At 36.9% G+C, this 20,901-nt stretch overlaps 1 protein-coding gene across 6 annotated transcripts in view; it reads left to right on the forward strand.

The window, feature by feature from the left end:
* USP3 (ubiquitin specific peptidase 3) overlaps positions 1-20,901 on the forward strand; it is a 237,012-nt gene that overhangs the window by 188,813 nt on the left and 27,298 nt on the right. For all 6 annotated transcript variants that reach the window (XM_057722740.1, XM_057722742.1, XM_057722739.1 and 3 more), the window contains 4 exons: positions 1,281-1,394; positions 9,496-9,642; positions 13,148-13,254; positions 13,383-13,463. In XM_057722740.1, coding sequence (XP_057578723.1) covers positions 1,281-1,394; positions 9,496-9,642; positions 13,148-13,254; positions 13,383-13,463 — 449 coding nt within the window. The remainder of the gene's footprint in view (positions 1-1,280; positions 1,395-9,495; positions 9,643-13,147; positions 13,255-13,382; positions 13,464-20,901) is intronic.

Below are 20,901 nucleotides of genomic sequence, written 5' to 3' on the forward strand. Positions count from 1 at the left end.
AAGTTGCATTCCAGTGAGAGAAGGGGCGAATGGAGACTGAGGGGCAGTAGGGAGAGTATAGAGAGCAGGTTTAGGACACACTGAGTTAGAAGAGACAAGTGGACAGACAGTAGAAAACTCCTGTTGGAACCTGGAGACACCTGAATAAAAGTGGTCATGAGAAAAATCTGGATTTTAGATTTGAATTTGAGAGTCTTTGGTGTAGAGGTGAGTGTTGAAGCTTTGTGGCCAGATGAACTCTCCGTGGCAGAGATGAGAGACGGTCACACACTGAGGTCTGTGAAGTGCTCCTCGTGAGGGGCAGGAAGGAGAAAGGCAGGAGATGGAGAAAGACGTTCTATTACTTGTTTTATGTTTTTTTTTAAAAATAAATTTATTTTTATGTATTTATTGGCTGCATTGGGTTTTTGTTGCTATGCATGGACTTTCTTTAGTTGCGGCGACTGGGGGCTACTCTTCCTTATGGTGTGTGGGCTTCTCATTGCAGTGGCTTCTCTTGTTGCGGGGCACAGGCTCAGTAGCTGTGGCGCACAGGCTTAGTTGCTCCGAGGCATGTGGGATCTTTCCGGCCCAGGGATTGAACCCATGTCCCCTGCATTGGCAGGCAGATTCTTAACCCCTGTGCCACCAGGGAAGTCCCTTGTTTTATGTTCTTAAAAACATACATTCTTGGGGCTTCCCTGGTGGTGCAGGGGTTGGGAATCTGCCTGCCAATGCAGGGGACATGGGTTCGATCCCTGGGCCGGAAAAATCCCACATGCCTCGGAGCATCTAAGCCCGTGCGCCACAGCTGCTGAGCCTGTGCCCTAAAGTCCGTGCTCCGCAACAAGAGAAGCCACTGCAATGAGAAGCCCACGCAACTGCAACAGAGTAGCCCTTGCTCGCCACAACTAGGGAAGGCTTGTGTGCAGCAACAAAGACCCAACATAGCCAAAAATAAATAAATTTATAAAAAACAAACCAAAAAAAAAATAAACAAAAAAAACCCCCATACATTCTTAAGTAATTTGGTTTGTAACTTATCCATTGCTTTATTTTACAAGTATGGCAGTACTTTGGCATACTCAGAGTTCACCATATAGTTAAAAAACTAGTCAGTAATTACCACTGTTTGATGGATTTTTGAGATGGGTCTTACTTAACTGTCAGATTTAGTTCAGAAGAGACCAAACTGTTTATGTTTTCATTTTTAATTTGTGGATTTTAGACAGTTGGGTGTTGTGTATTGAAATAGCCTCTCACTAATGCCAAGGGTCTCATCATCCCTTTCTCTCCTGTAGGTCTTTGGTGGAAGAGTTTAGAAAGACACTCTGTGCTTTATGGCAAGGTAGCCAGACTGCATTTAGCCCAGAGTCCTTATTTTATGTTGTTTGGAAGATTATGCCGAATTTTAGGTAAGTATTATTTAATGAAGGATATTTAAAACATTAATATTTGTCCTTACACTGTTCCTGAAACAATTTCCAACAAAGTGGTGGTATTCTAAATGATGAAGGCTGGTGTTTTGTTTTGTTTTTTTAAGGAGACGAGCAGAAGTTGGATATATCCTCCTAGACAAATGTGTTTAAATAATAGATAGACCGGGGGGAGTCAAGGAAGGGAGGGAATACGGGGATATGTGTATAAAAACAGTTGATTGAACTTGGTGTACCCCCCAAAAAATAATAATAAAATAAAATAAAATAAAATAATAGATAGACCTTAGAAATGTCTTTAACAAAAGGCACGGCATTTTGTTGTTATAAAAACAAAGCCTTAAAAGATCTGTATGCAGAAAACTTTAAGACATTGATGAAAGAAATGAAAGACGACACAAGCAGATGGAGAGACATACCATGTTCCTGGATTGGAAGAATCAACATCATGAAAATGTCTGTACTACCCAAAGCAATTTACAGATTCAGTGCAATCCCGATCAAATTACCAATGGCATTTTTCACAGGACTAGGGCAAGAAATCTTACTATTTGTATGGAAACGCAAAAGACCCCAAATAGCCAAAGCAATCTTGAGAAGGAAAAATGGAGTTGGTGGAATCAGGCTTCCTGACTTCAAACTATACTACAAGGCCGTAGTGATCAAGACAGTATGGTACTGGCACAAAAATAGAAAGGAAGATGAATGGAATAGAATAGAGAACTCAGAAGTAAGCCCAAACACATATGGGCACCTTATCTTTGACAAAGGAGGCACGAGTATACAATGGAAAAAAGACAGCCTCTTCAATAAGTGGTGCTGGGAAAACTGGACAGCAACATGTAAAAGAATGAAATTAGAACACTTCCTAACACCATACACAAAAATAAACTCCAAATGGATTAAAGACCTACATGTAAAGCCAGACAATATAAAACTCCTAGAGGAAAACATAGGCAGAACACTCTATGACATACATCAAAGCAACATCCTTTTTGACCCACCTCCTAGAATCATGAAAATAAAATCAAGAATAAACAAATGGGACCTCATGAAACTTAAAAGCTTTTGCACAGCAAAAGAAACCACAAACAAGACTAAAAGGCAACCCTCAGAATGGGAAAAAATAATTGCCTATGAAACAACGGACAAAGGATTAACCTCCAAAATATACAAGCAGCTCATGAAGCTTAATACCAAAAAAGTAAATATCCCAATCCACAAATGGGCAGAAGACCTAAATAGACATTTCTCCAAAGAAAACATACTGGCCAACAAACACATGAAAAGATGCTCAACATCACTCATCATCAGAGAAATGCAAGTTAAAGCCACAATGAGGTATCACCTCACACCAATCAGAATGGCCATCATCACAAAGTCTGGAAACCACAAATGTTGGAGAGGGTGTGGAGAAAAGGGAACTCTCCTGCACTGTTGGTGGGAATGTAAGTTGGTACAGCCACTATGGAAAACAATTTGGAGGTTCCTTAAAAAACTACAAATAGAACTACCATATGATCCAGTAATCCCACTCCTGGGCATATACCCAAAGAATACCATAATCCCAAAAGAAACTTGTACCATCATGTTTATTGCAGCACTATTTACAATAGCCAGGACATGGAAGCAACCTAAATGCCCATCAACAAATGAATGGATACAGAAGATGTGGCATATATATATACAATGGAATATTACTCAGCTATAAAAAGGGATGAGATGGAGCTATATGTAATGAGGTGGATAGAACTACAATCTGTCATACAGAGTGAAGTAAGTCAGAAAGAGAAGGACAAATATTGTATGCTAACTCACATATACGGAATCTAAAAATGGTACTGATGAACTCAGTGACAAGAACAAGGAAGCAGATACAGAGAATGGACTGGAGAACTCGAGGTATGGGAGGGGGCGGGGGGTGAAGGGGAAACTGGGACGAAGCGAGAGAGTAGCACAGACATATATATACTACCAACTGTAAAATAGTCAGTGGGAAGTTGTATAACAAAGGGAGTCCAACTTGAGGATGGAAGATGCCTTAGAGGACTGGGGTGGGGAGGGTGGGGGGGACTCGAGGTGGGGGGAGTCAAGGAAGGGAGGGAATACAGGGATATGTGTATATAAACAGATGATTGAACCTGGTGTACCCCCAAAAAAATAAAAAAAATTAAAAAAATTAAAAACAAAAAACAAAGCCTTTATAAATAACTTGTGTGCTCTAAACATACTGGACAAAATTTCCTTGATTCTTTCAAAATCTTATAACTAATAATCATCATACACTGTCTAGTTATTTCAGTTAAAAAAAAATCCATATGTAATCAGTAGAAAACCATGGTACTGTATTCACTGTTCTGGTCTGGGTTCTGAAGAACTTACAAGGCTGTAGTTAAGTCCATAGGGATTCACTTTCCAGAAGGTAACAACATTAACAGATCACCTCCTAACGTGACTGTAGAGTCACTGTGTTTCCATGTTCTTTATCTAGTCTCACTTGAGTGGGGAAACAGCCCTGCTGTCAGAGAAATCTACCTCTTCTAGGCTGGTCATCCCTGTAGGTAACAGCAGATTTGAAGCACTGCAGGTGTTTGACAGCAGCCTTTGCCACCTTCTGCTGATTTTATCTTTCTGAAGCACATCGTAGTTCCTACTAGTCATGATTTTTGGCACCCAATGTATATCCCTCTCCTTCTTTTTAAAAACCAGCATGCTGTAGTAAAAATTAGCAGTGTATCTTGCTTTATTGTCTCAGAGTAGTTTAGATATATAGGTAGTATGGAGAAATGTCTACAGGATAACAACTTCAAAGGATTGTAGTTTGTTGCCTTACAGCAAGAATCTAGCCTTAAGGATCAGATGTAATTAACTGTTGTTAACCCTGGTCTTTGGAAGAAAACTTCTTCTATATTTCATGTTATTTAAATCTCTTCTCAGGAGAGAATAATTTTGTAAGAATTTTAGAATTTCCTGACTCTAAACAGGAAAGGTAGAAATGATTGTTAAGTTACTGCTAATCACGTTTGGACTTAATATAAAATTTCTAATAATCACCTAGTTAGACTCTTGAGAGGGATTTAGTCTTTGTGTTTTGTTATTATAGAAAAATGGCTTCTATTTGTTGAATGTTTGTTATGTGCTGAGCACTTTAGATATTTTATATCTGATCTTCATTAAGAAACCCAACAAAATTCCCATCAAGGTAGGAAGCATTAGCCCCATTTTAAAGAAGATAGAACTGAGACAGGGGAGAGCAGTTTGTTCGGTTTTATATACCTAGTAGGCATTAGGACCAGAATTAGAACCCAGGTCTCTGTGGTGTTGGTCAGTGATAGATGTGTTAACAGTAATTTGTCTGCATGCCCACATGAGGTCCACCAACCTCATTTGTACTCTTCTACTTGGTTCCCATGGTGACTCAGTTCCCTCTTCATTTAACAGAATTCTACTTTTCATCTAAATCTGCCTATATCTCTGCGCTTTCTAGTTTCTTTAGCCCAGCTGTGAACATGATTTAGTTTATTTTTTAGTTGGTGGCACCGGGTCTTAGTTGCAGCACCTGTGCTCCTTAGTTGTGGCCCACAGGCTCCTTAGTTGTGGCAGGCGCATGATTTAGTTTTTAGTTGCTTAATTTTACACATTCTATTATTCCTACCAGTGAAGAGAAAGAACTTTTGGAAAAGGTAACCAGGTTGAGAAATTTGGATGGTGTTTCTGGAGTGATTCCTGTTACACATGAACTCTTAGATTTCCTTAATGACTGATCAGAATAGGATGTCTGTGTGTTCTTAGCAGGGCTTTCTCTTTGTTCTTTAGTAATTCAGATTGTTCCCCACTTTCATGTAATCAGAGAATAATTTTCTCTTGGTTAGAGCTAGATCTTGAGGTTAAGTTTTAGTGCAGGGTCACTGTACAATGTCCAGGTGTGAGGTTGTGAGGTAGGGTTTTCTTCTTTTAATTGTTATTCCTATTATGTGTACAGGGTAAAGTTCTTATAACATGCCTAAGTGGAAATGCAGTGAGTCTTGAATTATGTTTGTATTGTAGTTATAATACCAAAGTAAAATTTTTTAAAGTTTAGAGAGCTTGTTTTCCTTGATTAACACATGACAGTATCTAGGGAGTTTGATCCCTTGGAATGAAATAAGAAGAGCCTGGGGAATTTCCTGATGGTCCAGTGGTTAGGACTTGGTGCTTTCACTGCCCTGGCCCGGGTTCAATCCCTGGTTGGGAAACTGAGGTCCCACAAGCTGCCCATGGCCAAGGGGTTGGCGGTGGGGGAGGAATTGAAGAGCCTGAAATGTAATCATGCATGTCGAACTAGGAACAACTTTCATTTATTAAATAAATGTAGAAGAAAGTACCCCCTAAATGTAATCAACAGCTTTGGACATAGACGTCATCAAAACTATTCTTTTTCCCCACTCAAACCAAAAGCCAGTCACTCAGCAGAGAAACTGTTCTGAGTTTGAACTTCCCAGCATACATATATCTTCTTACCACACTTCTTATGGCTTCCTAGTATGTCCAGCTTTTCCTGTCTTTTCTTTTTTCATAAAAATAGCTTAGAGTGTATTTTTTAAAAATAGACAAAAGTACACATGGTTCAAAATTTAAAAAGGTAAAAAAGGACACAATGAGAGTTGTTTCTTTTACTCTGTTCCCCAGCCTTTCATTTTGCTTTCTGGGAGCAACCGTATTAATAGATTTTTGTGTATCCTTTCAGTGATATTCTCAGTGTATATACATACAAGCAAGTGTGTACATAATTTTTAATATAAATGGTAACACCTTGTTTTTCTACTTTGAGATGATTCATGTTAGTATATAAATATTTTTTCAGTCATTTTATGGCCACAAATATCCCACTTTAGGATCGCATCAGTGGTTACATGGGTTACACTTTTCATTCTTTGCTATTCCAAATAGTGTAGAAGTGGGTAGTCTCATACACATAATGCAAGTATTTAAAAGAGGAATTGCTGGGTCAAAAGATAATTTGTTTTTGTAATTTTGATAGTCTTCTCTGCTAGCCTTTGTTACTCCTTGCTTTCCTTAACATGTCTTGTCTTGTTGCCTCCATTTCTTTGTCTGTCATCTGCTTCCTACCTACAGTGCTTGCCTGTGGTCACATCTCTTTCTTTAGTGTCCAGCTTAATGCTAACATTCTCCAGGAAAGCCTCTTGATAATTCAGATCAGGTCATGGTATTTATTTCCTTGCTTCATCATGTCACTTATGTGCTGTTTCTACTTTCATGAAAAACTTGATTTAATGTATTTTCACTGACTTCCCAAAACAATTTTCTTAAATGTTTAAAAATGATGGATGAATAAATTACTGAAAAATCTTTCTCAAATTTGCTAGCTATTCTACTTGGCTTTTTAGAAAATAATAAAGATATTTGTAGATAATAAAATATCATTTGCAAAGATCCATTTAATTTAAAAACAGGAGAAACCTGAGTTGATTATAGAAGAAACTCTGAAGCCCTATAATTGAGAAATAATTGAAAAAGATAACTGGTTTGTTGAATTTAATATACTAAATAATAATTATTAAGACTTTCATATAAGTCAGTGAAAGGTTTAATTTAAGTGTTTAGGAATGGAATTGTAAATGTCTCTTTTGTCAGAATCAAAAAAAGGTCCTAGTCCTAGAACAAAACATAGACTTTTGTCTTCTGGTAAAGATCACAAATTAAAACAGATGCCTGTAACTTACCTTTATAAAACGAGTGTTCCATGATCTCATATAGGTCAACAAATGGTATAGGAAAACATTAGAAAATTTTGATATAAGGAAAGAGAATCAAGAGAATCATGGTGTGGTTGGAAATGTTCATTAATGTACGTTAGGCAGATTGTTTTAAAAGGGATGGATATGTTTTTGATGAAAATGCAAATTGATATAACTACAAGGTACTGCTTTTCATGATCCATTTTAGAAAATGATTAGATATTAGGTTATTTTGGTGAGAGAATAAAGCATTTTTTATGTGACAGAATTTCAGATATGACCTGAAATACAGACCTTAACCTTTGAGTCACGAAAAAAATGTATGTCATGTTGAAAGTTTAAAGCACCTCTTTAGGTTCCTTAAAAAACTAAAAATAGAACTACCACATGATCCAGTAATGCCACCACTGGGCATATACCCTGAGAAAACCATAATCCAAAAAGAAACATGTACCATAATGTTCATTGCAGCACTATTTACAATAGCCAGGACATGGAAGCAACCTAAGTGCCCATCGACAGATGAATGGATAAAGAAGATGTGACATATATATACAAGGGAATATTACTCAGCCATAAAAAGGATTGAAATGGAGCTATATATAATGAGGTGGATAGACCTAGAGACTGTCATACAGAGTGAAATAAGCCAGAAAGAGAAAAATACCGTATTTTAACTCATATATACGGAATCTAAAGAAATGGTACTGATGAACCCAGTGACAGGACAAGAATAAGGATGCAGATGCAGAGAATGGACTGGAGGACACGGGGTTGGGGGGGGAGTGCAGTGAAGGGGAAGCTGGGACAAAGTGAGAGAGTAGCATAGCCATATATACACTACCAACTGTTAAATAGATAGCCAGTGGGAAGTTGCTGTATAACAAAGGGAGATCAACTCAATGATGGGTGATGCCTTAGAGGGCCTGGACAGGGAGGATGGGAGGGAGTCGTGGGGGGGAGGGCATATGGGGATATATATATATAAGTACAGCTCATTCACTTTGGTGTACCTCAAAAGCTGGTACAAGACTGTAAAGCAATTATATTCCAATAAAGAGCTAAAGAAAAAAGCACCTCTTTAGATATATAAAGGAACTACCAACTTTGAATACTTTCCACTGTGAATTTTAACATTTATTCATAAAAGTCTTAGAAGAAATACTTGAAGATATATATTAACATTTAGTTCCTAAATAGTTTAGAAAAAGTTACAGTGAAATGCTAAAGTGACTTTCGATTTAAGTTCCATTGATTAGGCAGATCATTTCCATAATTTATGTCCAGGAGAAATTTTAGGAAAAGGGGGAAACTCTGGTTAAAAGAAATTTTGTTTATGGGACCACTGCCTGGAAGAGTGGTGGAAGTTTTGACTCAAGACCAAGTCAGAAAACTTGCCACTTAGAGCACAGATTAAAGGGAACCTTCCATACTGGTAAAAATGTAGGCAGAAGTCTTTCCTATACATAATTTTATGAATGTACCTTAGATATTATTGTTTGATTTATCTACATAAACCTCTGTTACTTTCCAACTGTACCAGCTTCATTTTCTGTCAGATTTCATTACTGTTCATGTGTGATTGATCTGTATTAGCATAAGAATTGCATGGAACTTCCTGACTGAATATAGTGTAAGAAATAACCTCAGAATATGTTGCTGTATATATTCAAGTTTTAGGCTAGAGCATAACTGTGTATGAGTCAATGCATTTTAGTTTTTATTTATTTAAAAAAATGTCTTTTGAATCAGAGATTAGGACGCAAGTATAGAATGTTAGACATCTTTAACTGTTTAGATAAAATTTTTCTTTTCTTTCAGTGTTTAAAAATTAGTATCTTTCAAATCTAAAGATTCAGTTTTAAATTCCTTATTTATTATAATGGTGGTTTGGACCTAGTTTTCTGGTGCAGGTAAGATTTGAAATTTTAACATTTGAGCGTCTTCTAGAGAAGCCGTGTGGGAAATGGAAAGATTCACAGTCCATCCAGGAGATGTGGGTTTTAGTCCCATCTCTGTTACTCTCCTGTTGCAGGACTTCAGGCAGGTCACACATCCCCTTTTTCGCCCCTCAGTTTTCCTCTTCTCTAAAGTGAGGTCAGTTGAGATCACTCTCAGTCCAGTTAGCTCTACTATTCCGTGTTTTCAAACTTGTTTTTAAGTAGTGAAATTCTGTCTTGAAAATAATTTTATGTGTAAAACAAGGAGGAAGTGAGGATGAAGGATCAGGGAGCCTCCCTGTGCTCTGAGGGCGGGGCTGCGGCCCTTCCCAGCACTTTGCCCTCCTGCGTGTTTGGCTGGGAAGGCGCAGCCACACAGTGACTGTTTCTGTTTGCTTCAAGGGGCTATCAGCAGCAGGATGCCCATGAGTTCATGCGCTACCTGTTAGACCACCTGCACTTGGAACTGCAAGGCGGTTTCAACGGTATTTCCCGCTCATCAATTCTGCAAGAGAATTCTACTCTGTCTGCAAGTAACAAATGTTGCATGTAAGATTTAGTTTCCTTTTGTTTTCTAGGGAGACCTCAGAGATTTCTACTGGTGTTAGAGTTTACTAGATTTATAATGGAAGGTGGAGAGTTTTCCTGGACCTTTCCTGAAACTTTTGTGCACTTGAACTGTGTGACCAAGTGGACTATCACATGCCTCCTGCTTCCAGATCAGAGGCATCTTGTATTTGCATCTAGGTGTAGTACTAATTGTTGCCATTATTTTTAAACTTGAGAAAACATTTGTACATTTGAGCACTTAAAAATGTTCCTCCAAATGAATTATGGATGGGAGACAGTTTTCATATACAAACGTAAAATAATTACATTTGTTCACTAATGACAAAGGCTTAAAATATTTTGAATGTGAATTTTCCTAAAATATCTGTTCTTTAATCAAATTGAGCCATCTGTAAGTTTTCAGAATTTTTTTTGGCTTCCCAGTATGAACGAAACAAACCTTTTGGGTTGCTTTCCCAGGTACTAATACCCAAAATATACATTGAGATCAGAATGTTTATTTTGCTGAGGAAGAAATGGTTGACTTTTATTTCAGCTTGGATTTTGGTTAGTTGTATCCTTTGTTCAGATTTTGGGAAAAATTTTATATTGACGTATGCAGGAAAGGGATTTATAAGACAAACTCCCCAAAGAAAGAAAGAAAAGAGTAAGTAATATATAGGGGTCACTTCAGTATTATTGCCTGGCAGTCCATAAATCGGATTTTGTGTAAGGTAAGGTATTTTTCATGACAGAGTGGTCTCATAGCTAATCTGACTGTACCAGAGAAAGGCCATCAATATGAATTGCCGTACTTCTTAAAATGTTTGACCCTCTAGGTCCTACTAGCTGTAGTTTGAATTAGAATCCAGTACAGAACAGGGTAGAAATGTTCCTGGTGCTAGCACCAAATCAAACATAGTATTAAATGAAAATTTTTGTTTTGTATTTTATGATGGTATATTCAACTGGGCTCTATCAAGGATAGTGTGTGTGAAGTGAGAGGGTATATGTCTTCATTACTTTGATGCCCAGGGCACCCTTATGGAGTCACATTATGTGATACTCACAAGATGTTCTTTTAGTAACTAATGAGTTTTCAGTATTAATCCATACCCTTTTTATGATATTTTAAAGAACAGTAATTTTAAGTTCCATTAGTGAGTTAGGAACATTAAAAATTTTCAGATATTCAAAACTCAGGCTTCTTTATATTTTCTTAAATTCACTGGAGGATGCATTTCAGGATCTTGGGATAATATTTGCTAAAACTCCAAAAAAAAAGGTCTCTTGTGCAGTATTTGTATTTATTCGAATAAACACATCGAACCCTCCTAAAGGTGGGGTTGAGGATGGTAGAAATAAATGGCAGATGTGTTCTTTTTAATACATAGAAAATCATTAGTGCCAATATAAAGGACCTTCGTAGCATAACAGCCTGTCCAAGTAGCCAATATTTAAACTCTGTTGGTGTGCAGTTATAATAAATGGAACAGCAATTCTGAAATAATTTGCGAATCTTAAGTCATTGTATAATGACTAAACTTAATGCCGTGCACATCAGATAGCCAAAACTTGACTAGTATCTTTTTCTCAGAGGAATAAATTATAAAGGAAGAAGTACACTGAGTTTAAATGTCCTGTTTTTTAATAAAGCAGTTTCCATTTTAATTAAAGGCAACAGAGTATGTGAACATCAGTATGAAAAGGTTATAGTCCCTTTATTTTCAGTAGACTTTTTAGGGGGTGTATCCTTTGTTTGTAGTACAGATATTAAATCTAAAACCTGAAATGGCCATTATATCCTACAGTTCCCAATGCATCTTCAATTTACTAGCCATGTATCTTATGAACTTAAAGAAAAAAGCTAAAGTATGTTTCTTTTACCAATAAGGAAGGAAACCCTTTCATAGAAAAGTAAGCAAACTTTTAAAATAATAGAATTGCTCAGGTAGGTTTTGTCTGTCTCATCATTGCAGTAGATTTAATTTGGCAACTCAAAGTACGGTTCTTTGTATTAGGAATACTATTGACTGCAAGTGTGACAGAAATCACCTCAAATTGCTATTAGCAAAAAAGAGCAATATACCGGCTCAAGTAACTGCATAAGTGCACAGAAGTGAGAATCTTTGTTCATTGTCGTACTATTAATGACAGCACACAAATTAAATAACCTCAGTATCCATTAATATTTTTATTTTTATTCTGATTCATCTTTATTTGTTCTGTTGGCAACTTTATCAGTGAAACCCAAAGGCATTTGGGTTTAAAAAAAAATTTTTTTTTAACTGAAGTATAGTTGATTTACCCATTACTACTATACTAGTTAAATTAAGAGAAGGAGCATACTATTCAGAGCCGGTACTCAGGTCAGGGCTGTTGTATGAACTTGGGCCAAGTTATTTAACCTTTGAACCTCAGCTTCCTGGTCTGCAAAATGGGGATAATCTTATCTATCTCAGAGTTGTTGTGAGAATTAATTGATTTAACACACGGAAAGTACTTAGAGTAGAGCCTGGCATGTAAGTGCTAAATAATACAAGCACTTGCTAATCATGTGGTCACAGGTGCACTTTCTCAACTGTTCTTGTCCATCCTCTGTCCATACCGTGGCACACCATGCACCTGTCAGAGAGTGAGGTACATGTCCAAGATATATACTTAGGGGAGAAAAGAAAAGTAAAAGGCAGGTATGATCCTGATTATTCTGATAAAAGATTGTTTACAACACTCTAAGGGCTTTCTTTTTGGTAAGCACTTGCCTAAAGGCAGTGTATGTATATTCTCATTTCATTGTCACCAGGCCTCTAAGATAGCTAGATGTTACTTCTGTTTTACATTTGATGAAGCTGAGGCACAGAGAAGTTAAGGAACGTTAGGACAGTTGGTTTTTTATTGTTCTTAAAGTGCTGCACGGATTTTTGACCTCCACAAGGGAATTATTATATTGTGTCCTTTTAAAAGGCTTGTCGACAGTAACATCCAGCACTTCAATTGTGAAGTCATATCTCCACCAGTGATTACCAAGTATTGAATTTGTTTACCTCACTTTCCTCCAAATCTGATCATCTAAAAAAATCTAAAACTGTCTTTGATCAAGGTTGCTGTTCAAAGTAAAGTAATTGAGAGAGCTCCCCATAATATGAGAAGTCTTGCAAAGCGTCCAGTATAAGGCAGTTCCCTCTTTTCTGAGGGGTATAATTGAGGGAAAGGGGTCCTCTTGCCCTAAGTACAGGCATGTACATGCTCTGTTAGTAATGGCAAATGTTCAGTGTTAGTAACTTCTATACAAAGTCGTGGGATTGGGAGAGGGGCTTGGGGAAGGCCGGTGGCTTACACTTTTTATTTGGTACATGTCTATATAGCTTTGAAATTTTTGAATTATTTTATAATTTAAATTATAAATGATATATATATCCTCCCAAAGGGAGACACCTATAGGAGCTTTTACATATATTTATTTTTGTTTTTTTACTGAGATGTTTTCCTGTGTGATTTTCTTTAGAAATGGAGCATCTACAGTTGTCACAGCTATCTTCGGAGGCATTCTCCAAAATGAGGTTAATTGCCTCATATGTGGAACAGAATCTAGAAAGTTTGATCCATTCCTAGGTAAGACATATTTGGCATATGGAGATATGATATTGAGATAAATCCTTAAAAATACATCAGTTTTTGAAATCATTTTTTGAGTGTGGTTATATGCCTTTAACAGTTCTGTTTTCCTATTTCCTTTTAAGACCTTTCATTAGATATTCCAAGTCAGTTCAGAAATAAGCGCTCTAAGAATCAAGAAAATGGGCCAGTTTGTTCATTACGAGGTAAGGATACTTTATCCTAGAATTCTTGCCGCACCCCCCCCCCCCCAATAGCTGAATAATTGTTTTAATGAATTTGTGTTATAACTTAACAAAAGTCAAACTTGAATGTCTCTTCTTGTTCAGAAAAATTCCGTTTAGCAAGAATGCCTGCCTGAGATAGTGACCTGCTAGGTGAAACAAAATATTCCTCAGTTTTCTCCTGTTTTTAAAACTAGTTTTAAAATTGAAAGTCTGTAACAAAACTTTTTCTGATCTAATGAAATAGAATTTATCCTGTGGATATTCTACTAGTAACCAGAGGAAGAAATAACTTCAGAAAAGTTTTATAAATTATGGCGTCATTTACTCTTTTGTATGGCTAATAATTTGAGAGCTCTCTTGATTGATGTAACTGTTAGCTAAGCCTGAGGCCTTGCTTTTAATTGCAAGACTAAAATTCACATTTACTTTGAGAGATTTTTGAACAAATTTTTTCCATGATGAGTATTAACTACTTCAGTCAAGTCAAAAGACCCATCCTTGACCAACCACTAAAATGACTAATTGTTCTTTTTAGTCATAGGAAGAAGAAACTAGGATAGAAAAAAGAAAGAGGATCTAGTATTTGTTGTCATTAAGTACCTCTACATTGAAGGCAAATAACAAGTTTCTACCCTGAATTACATGTTCACTAAAAGTAATTCTTTTTTGTCCTTCAGCTGTTTTAGGGAGTATCGTTATAATGATTAGTATACATATAATGTAGTCTTTTCTTACAAAACAGAAGATTCTATTGGTCTAAAACTGTATTGTCCGATATGCAGCCATGAAATCACGTGTGCCTATTAAAATTTAAATTAACCAAAATGAAATTTAAAATTCAGTTGCTCATTTACACTAGTCATATTTCAAGTGCTCAGTGGCTACTGTAGTGGTCAGCACAGATGCAGAACATTTCCACTGTTGCAGAAAGTTCAGTTGGACAATGCTGCTATAGAATCAAATTATCCTGCAAAATGTATATGAAAATACTTTGTAGGTGCTTTTAGTTTCTTCTCCACCTGTCCAACAGTGTTGATTGTCTCTTCTGAACAGGTGTACGGAAGAAATTTAAGGAAGCCCCATCCATACAACTTCCCCCTAAAATATATGGCTACAGTATGTTTCTTTAAAACTATTTTTGGCCTATTTGAGATTAAGAAAATATCACAGTATACTTGATAGCAAATGTCAGATCATTTTCCCTTTATATTTATGGCATGTGAAATCAGGCTAACTTGAGCATAAAACAAACATTATTTGATCATTTAGAGAGAAAATTAGTGAAAATTAAATTTTTAAAGAAATTAGCCTCAAATTATATAACCTGAATTAGATTGACTTCATCTTAAAATTTCAATAAGAACACTAATAATATTAATGTAGTTAAAAAAAATACTGTTCCTCACTATATATATATATATATATATGGGTATACATTTGAATAGTAATTCCCTGTGTTTTAACAAAACCCAGTTAGTCCAGATGATTTTTGATTGGAAGACCCAGAGACACTCATTTGTTCAGGTTTCTTTCCTTCTTTCCTTTAGTACTGATTCCCCCGCCCCTCCTGAATTGGTCACATACATGGCTCTTATTGCCTTCTGTAACATTTCACTTAAACTTAATGCTCTAATATTGAGAGATTTTCCATTCTTGAGACCATTCAGGAGAGTGTATGACACAGCTTACTTAGTTGGTTGACTGGGTCTACAAACAAGAAAAGTGGCAAATGGAATTTGCCTCACATCCCAAGAAGTATTTTTCTTGGCATAGACTCGTTGAAATCTGATGTAGATTGGTATTAGCATCAGGGGGCCCAGACCATCCTGAGGTGTTGAGGCTTGGCTGGAAACTTGTTTCCTGTATTCTCAGCTGGCTTTCCTTTGAATGCTCAGACTTCTTTTTTATTTTGTTAAAGAGCTTACTGTCAGCTTTAGAATTTCTAAACTGTGCAGTATCTGTGAAATGCAACCAAATGAGATTTTCAGACAATGATGGTGGTTTTCAAGAAGGACCAGAAGGCAAGAAAAATTTCCAGATGAAAAGGCAGCATATTTCAGAAACTGTCATAAGGTAACTGAACTGCACAACATCAAAAATACAACCAGGCTGCCTCGAGAGACAAAGAAGCACACGGTGGCAATTATCTTTCATGATGAAACATCAAAGACATTTGCCTGTGAGTCAGGGCTCAACTTCTGCTTAAGAATAAGGGAGAAGCTGGAGACAAGATGGCAGAGTAGGACTTGAGCTCACCTCCTCTCACGAAAACACAAAAATCACAACTAACTGCTGAACAACCATCAACAAAAAAGACTCAAACCTACCAAAAAAGATATTCTACACCCACAGACAAAGAAGCCACAATGAGATGGTAGGAGGGGGCACTTCTGTGATATAATCAAATCCCATATCTGGCAGGTGGGTGACCCACAAACTGGTAAATAATTATATCATGGAGATTCTCCCACAAGAGTGAGAATTCTGAGCCCAGCATCAGGCTTCCCAGCCTGGGGGGGTCTGGAATCAGGAGGAGGAGTCCCCACAGCATTTGGATTTGAAGGCCAGTGGGACTTGAGTGCAGGAGCTCCACAGGACTGGGGGAAACAGGGACTCTACGCTTGGAGGGCACACACAAGGTTTCACATGCACTGGAACCCAGGGCAATGCAGTAACTCCATAGGAGCATGGGCCAGATCTACCTGGAGGGTCTCCTGGGGAGGCAGGAGTCATCTGTGGCTCACTGTGGGGGCAAGGACACTGGTAGCAGACACCCCAGGGAATACTCATCTGTGTGAGCCCTCCTGGAGGTCACCATTTTGGCACAAAGACCTGACCCCACCCAACAGCCTGCAGGCTTCAGTACTGGAATCCCTCAGGCCAAACAAACAACAGGGTGGGAACAAAGCCCCACCCATCATCAGGCAGGATGCTTAAAGTCATCCTGAGCCAACAGCCATCTATAAGAACAAAGAGAGATGAACAATACAATAACTGAAATGAAAAATACACTAGAAGGAATCAGTAGTAGAATAAATGAGGCAGAAGAATGAATAAGTGAGCTGGAAGACAGATTGGTGGAAATCACTGCTGTGGAACAGAATAAAGAAAGAATGAAAAGAAATGAAGACAGTCTAAGACCTCCAGGACAACATTAAACATACCTACATTCGCATTATAGGGGTCCCAGAAGGTAAAGAGAGAAAGGGCCTGAGAAAATATTTGAAGAGATAATAGCCAAAAACTCCCCCAACATGGGAAAGGAAACACACATGGGAAAGGATGTCCAGGAAGTTCATAGAGTCCCATATAGGATAAACCCAAGGGGGAATACACCAAGATGCATATTAATCAAATTGACAGAAATTAAAGACAAAGAGAAAATATTAAAAACAAGGGAGAAAGCAACAAATAGCATAGAAGGGAATCCCCATATGGTTATCAGCTGGTTTTTCAGCAGAAACTCTGCAGGCCAGAGGGAGTGGCATGATATCCTTAAAGTGATGAAAGGGAAGCACCTACAACAAAGAATACTCAACCCAGCAAAGCTCTTGCTCATTTTCAATAGAGAAATCAAAAGCTTTACAGACAAGCAAAAGGTAAGAGAATTCAGCACCACCAAACCAACTTTACAACAGATACAAAAGGAACTTCTCTAGGTGGAAAAGAAAAGGCCATAACTAGAAATGAGAAAATTATGAATGGGAAAGCTCACCAGTAAAGGTAAACATACAGTAAAGGTAGGAGATTATCAACAAATATAATATCAAAACCAGCAATTGTGAGGAGAGTACAAACATATTTGAAATTAGGAGACCAACAGCTTAATCTTGTATATATATCAATTGCTATATATCAAAACCTCCTGGTAACTACAAATCAAAATCAATGATAGATATACACAAAAAGAATAAGCCCAATCCAAACACAACACTAAAGATAGTCATCAAATCACAAGGGAAGAGAACAAAAGAGGAAGGGGAGAAAAAAGACCTACAGAAACAAATCTAAAACAATTAACAAAATGGCAATAAGAACATACATATTGATAATTACCTTAAATGTAAACAGATGAAAGGCTCCAACCAAAAGACATAGATTGGCTGAATAGATAGAAAAAATAAGACCCATATATATGCTGTCCACAAAAGACCCACTTCAAATCTAGGGACACATACAGACTGAAACTGAGGGGATGGAAAAAGGTATTCCATGCAAATCAAAAGAAAGTTGGGTAGCAATACTCATATCAGACAAAATAGACTTTAAAGACTGTTACAAGAGACAAAGAAGGACGCTACAAAATGATCAAGGGGTAATCCAAGAAGATATAATTGTAAATATATATATATGCACCCAACATAGGAGCACCTCAATATATAAGGCAAAGGCTAACAGCCGTAAAAGGAGAAATTGACAGTAACACAATAATAGTGGGGGACTAACACCCCAGTTACATCAATGGACAGATCATCCAGACAGAAAATTAATAAGGAAACACAGGCCTTAAATGATACATTAGACCAGATGGACTTAACTGATATTTATAGAACATTCCATCCAAAAATAGCAGAATACATCTTCTCAAGTACACATGGAACATTCTCTAGGATAGATCACATGTTGGGTGACAAATCAAGCCTTGGTAAATTTAAGAAAACTGAAATCATATGAAGCTGCTTTTCTGACCACAGTGCTATAAGATTAGAAATCAACTACAAGGGAAAAACTAAAAAACACAAACATTGGAGGCTAAACAGTATGCTACCAAAAAACCAATGGATCACTGAAGAAATCAAAAAGGAAATCAAAAAATACCTGGAGGCAAATGAAAATACATGATACAAAATTTATGGGACACAGCAAAAGCAGTTCTAAGAGGGAAGTTTATAGCAAGACAATCTTACCTTAGGAAAAAAGAAAAATCTCAAGTAAACAACCTAACCTTACACCTAAAGCAACTAGAGAAAGAAGGACAAACAAAACCCAGAGTTAGTAGAAGAAATCGTAAAGATCAGAGCAAAAATAAATGAAATAGAGACAAAGAAAACAACAGAAAAGATCAATGAAACTAAAAGCTGATTCTTTGATAAACAAAATTGATAAACCGTTAGCCAGACTGATCAAGAAAAAGGGGAGGGCTCAAATCAGTAAAATTAGAAATGAAAAAAGTTACAATGGACACCACAGAAATACAAAAAATCATAAGAGACAAGCAACTATATGCCAATAAAATGGACAACCTAGAAGAAATGGACACATTTTGAGAAAGTTACAAACTTCCCAAATTGAACCAGGAAGAAATAGAAAATATGAACAGACCTATCATAAATACTAAAATTGAAACTGTGATATAAAAACTTCCAACAAACAAAAGTCCAGGACAAGATGGCTTCACAGGTGAATTCTATCAAACATTTAGAGAAGAGTTAACACCTATCCTTCTGAAACTATTGCAAAATACTGCAGAGGAAGGAACACTCCCAGACTCATTCTACGAGACCACTGTCACCCTGATACTAAAACCAGACAAAAGTACCACAAAAAAGTAAAATACAGGCCAATATCAGTGATGAACATAGATGCAAAAATCCTCAACAAAATACTAGCAAGCCAAATCCAACAGTACATTAAAAGGATCCTACACCATGATCAAGTAGGATTTATCCCAGGGATGCAAGGATTTTTCAACATCCTCAAATCAATCAGTATGATATACCACATTAACAGATTGAAGAATAAAAACCACATGATCATCTCAATAGATGCAGAAAAAGCTTTTGACAGAATTCAACAACCATTTATGATAAAAACTCTCCAGAAAGTGGACCTAGAGGGAACCTACTTCAACATAATAAAGGCCATACATGACAAACCCATTGCTAACATCATACTCAATGGTGAAAAGCTGAAAGCATTTCCTCTAGGATCAGGAGCAAGACAAGGATGTCCACTCTCACCACTTTTATTCAACATAATTTTGGAAGTCCTAGTGATGGCAATCAGAGAAGAAAAAGAAATAAAAGGAATCCAAATTGGAAAAGAAGAAGCAAAACTGTCACTGTTTGCAGATGACATGGTACTATACATAGAAAATCCTAAAGATGCCACCAGAAAACTACTAGAGCTAATCAATGAATTTGGTAAAGTTACAGGATACAAAATTAATACACAGAAATCTCTTGCATTCCTATACACTAACAATGAAAGATCAGAGAGAGAGATTAAGGAAATAATCCCATTTACCACTGCATCAAAAAGAACAAAGTACCTAGGAATAAACCTGCCTGAGGAGGCAAAAGACCTGTACTCCAAAAACTGTAAGACACTGATGAAAGAAACTGAACATGACACAAGCAGGTGGAAAGATATACCATGTTCTGGGATTGTAAGAATCAGTATTACCAAAATGACTATACTACTCAAGGCAATCTATAGATTCAATACAATCCCTATTAAGTTACCAATAGCATTTTTCACAGAACTAGAACAAAAAATTTTTACAAATTGTATGGAATCACAAATGACCCTGAATAGCCAAAGCAATCCTGAGAAGGAAAAACGGAACTGGAGGAGTCAGGCTCCCTGACTTGAAAGCTACAGTAATCAAAACAGTATGGTACTGGTCCCAAAACAAATATAGGTAAATGGAACAGGATAGAAAGCCCAGAGTTAAACCCACACAGCTATGGTCAACTAACCTATTGACAAAGGAGGCAAGAATATTCAATGGAGAAAAGACAGTCTCTTCAGTAGTGGTGTTGGGAAAACTGAACAGCTACATGTAAAAGAATGAAAGTGGAACATTCTCTAACACCATACACAAAAATAAAATGGATTAAAGACCTAAATCTAAGACTGGATACTATAAAACTCTTAGAGGAAAAAGGTAGAACCCTCTTTGACGTAAATAGCAACACTTTTTGGATTCACCTCTTAGAGTAACGAAAATAAAAACAAAAATAAACAAATGGAACCTAATTAAACTTAAAAGCTTTTGTAAAGCAAAGGAAATCATAAACAAAACAAAAAGACAACCCTCAGAATGGGAGAAAATACTTGCAAATGAAGCAACTGACAAGGGATTAATCTTCAAAATATACTAACAGCTCATGCAGCTCAGTAACAACAACAAAAAAACCCCCATACATTCCAATCAGAAAATGGGAAGATCTAAATAGACATTTCTCTAAAGAACACATACAGATGGCCAAAAAGCACATGAAAAGATGCTCACATCACTAATTATTAGAGAAATGCAAATCATAACTACAATGAGGTATCACCTCACAGCAGTCAGAATGGCCATCACCAAAACATCTACAAACAATAAATGCTTGGGAGAGGATGTGGAGAAAAGGGAGAGCTCCTATGTTGTTGTTAGGAATGTAAATTGGTACAACCATTATGGACAACA

This window comes from Hippopotamus amphibius, chromosome 2, assembly GCF_030028045.1.
Source record: "Hippopotamus amphibius kiboko isolate mHipAmp2 chromosome 2, mHipAmp2.hap2, whole genome shotgun sequence".
Taxonomy (NCBI): Eukaryota; Metazoa; Chordata; class Mammalia; order Artiodactyla; family Hippopotamidae; genus Hippopotamus; species Hippopotamus amphibius.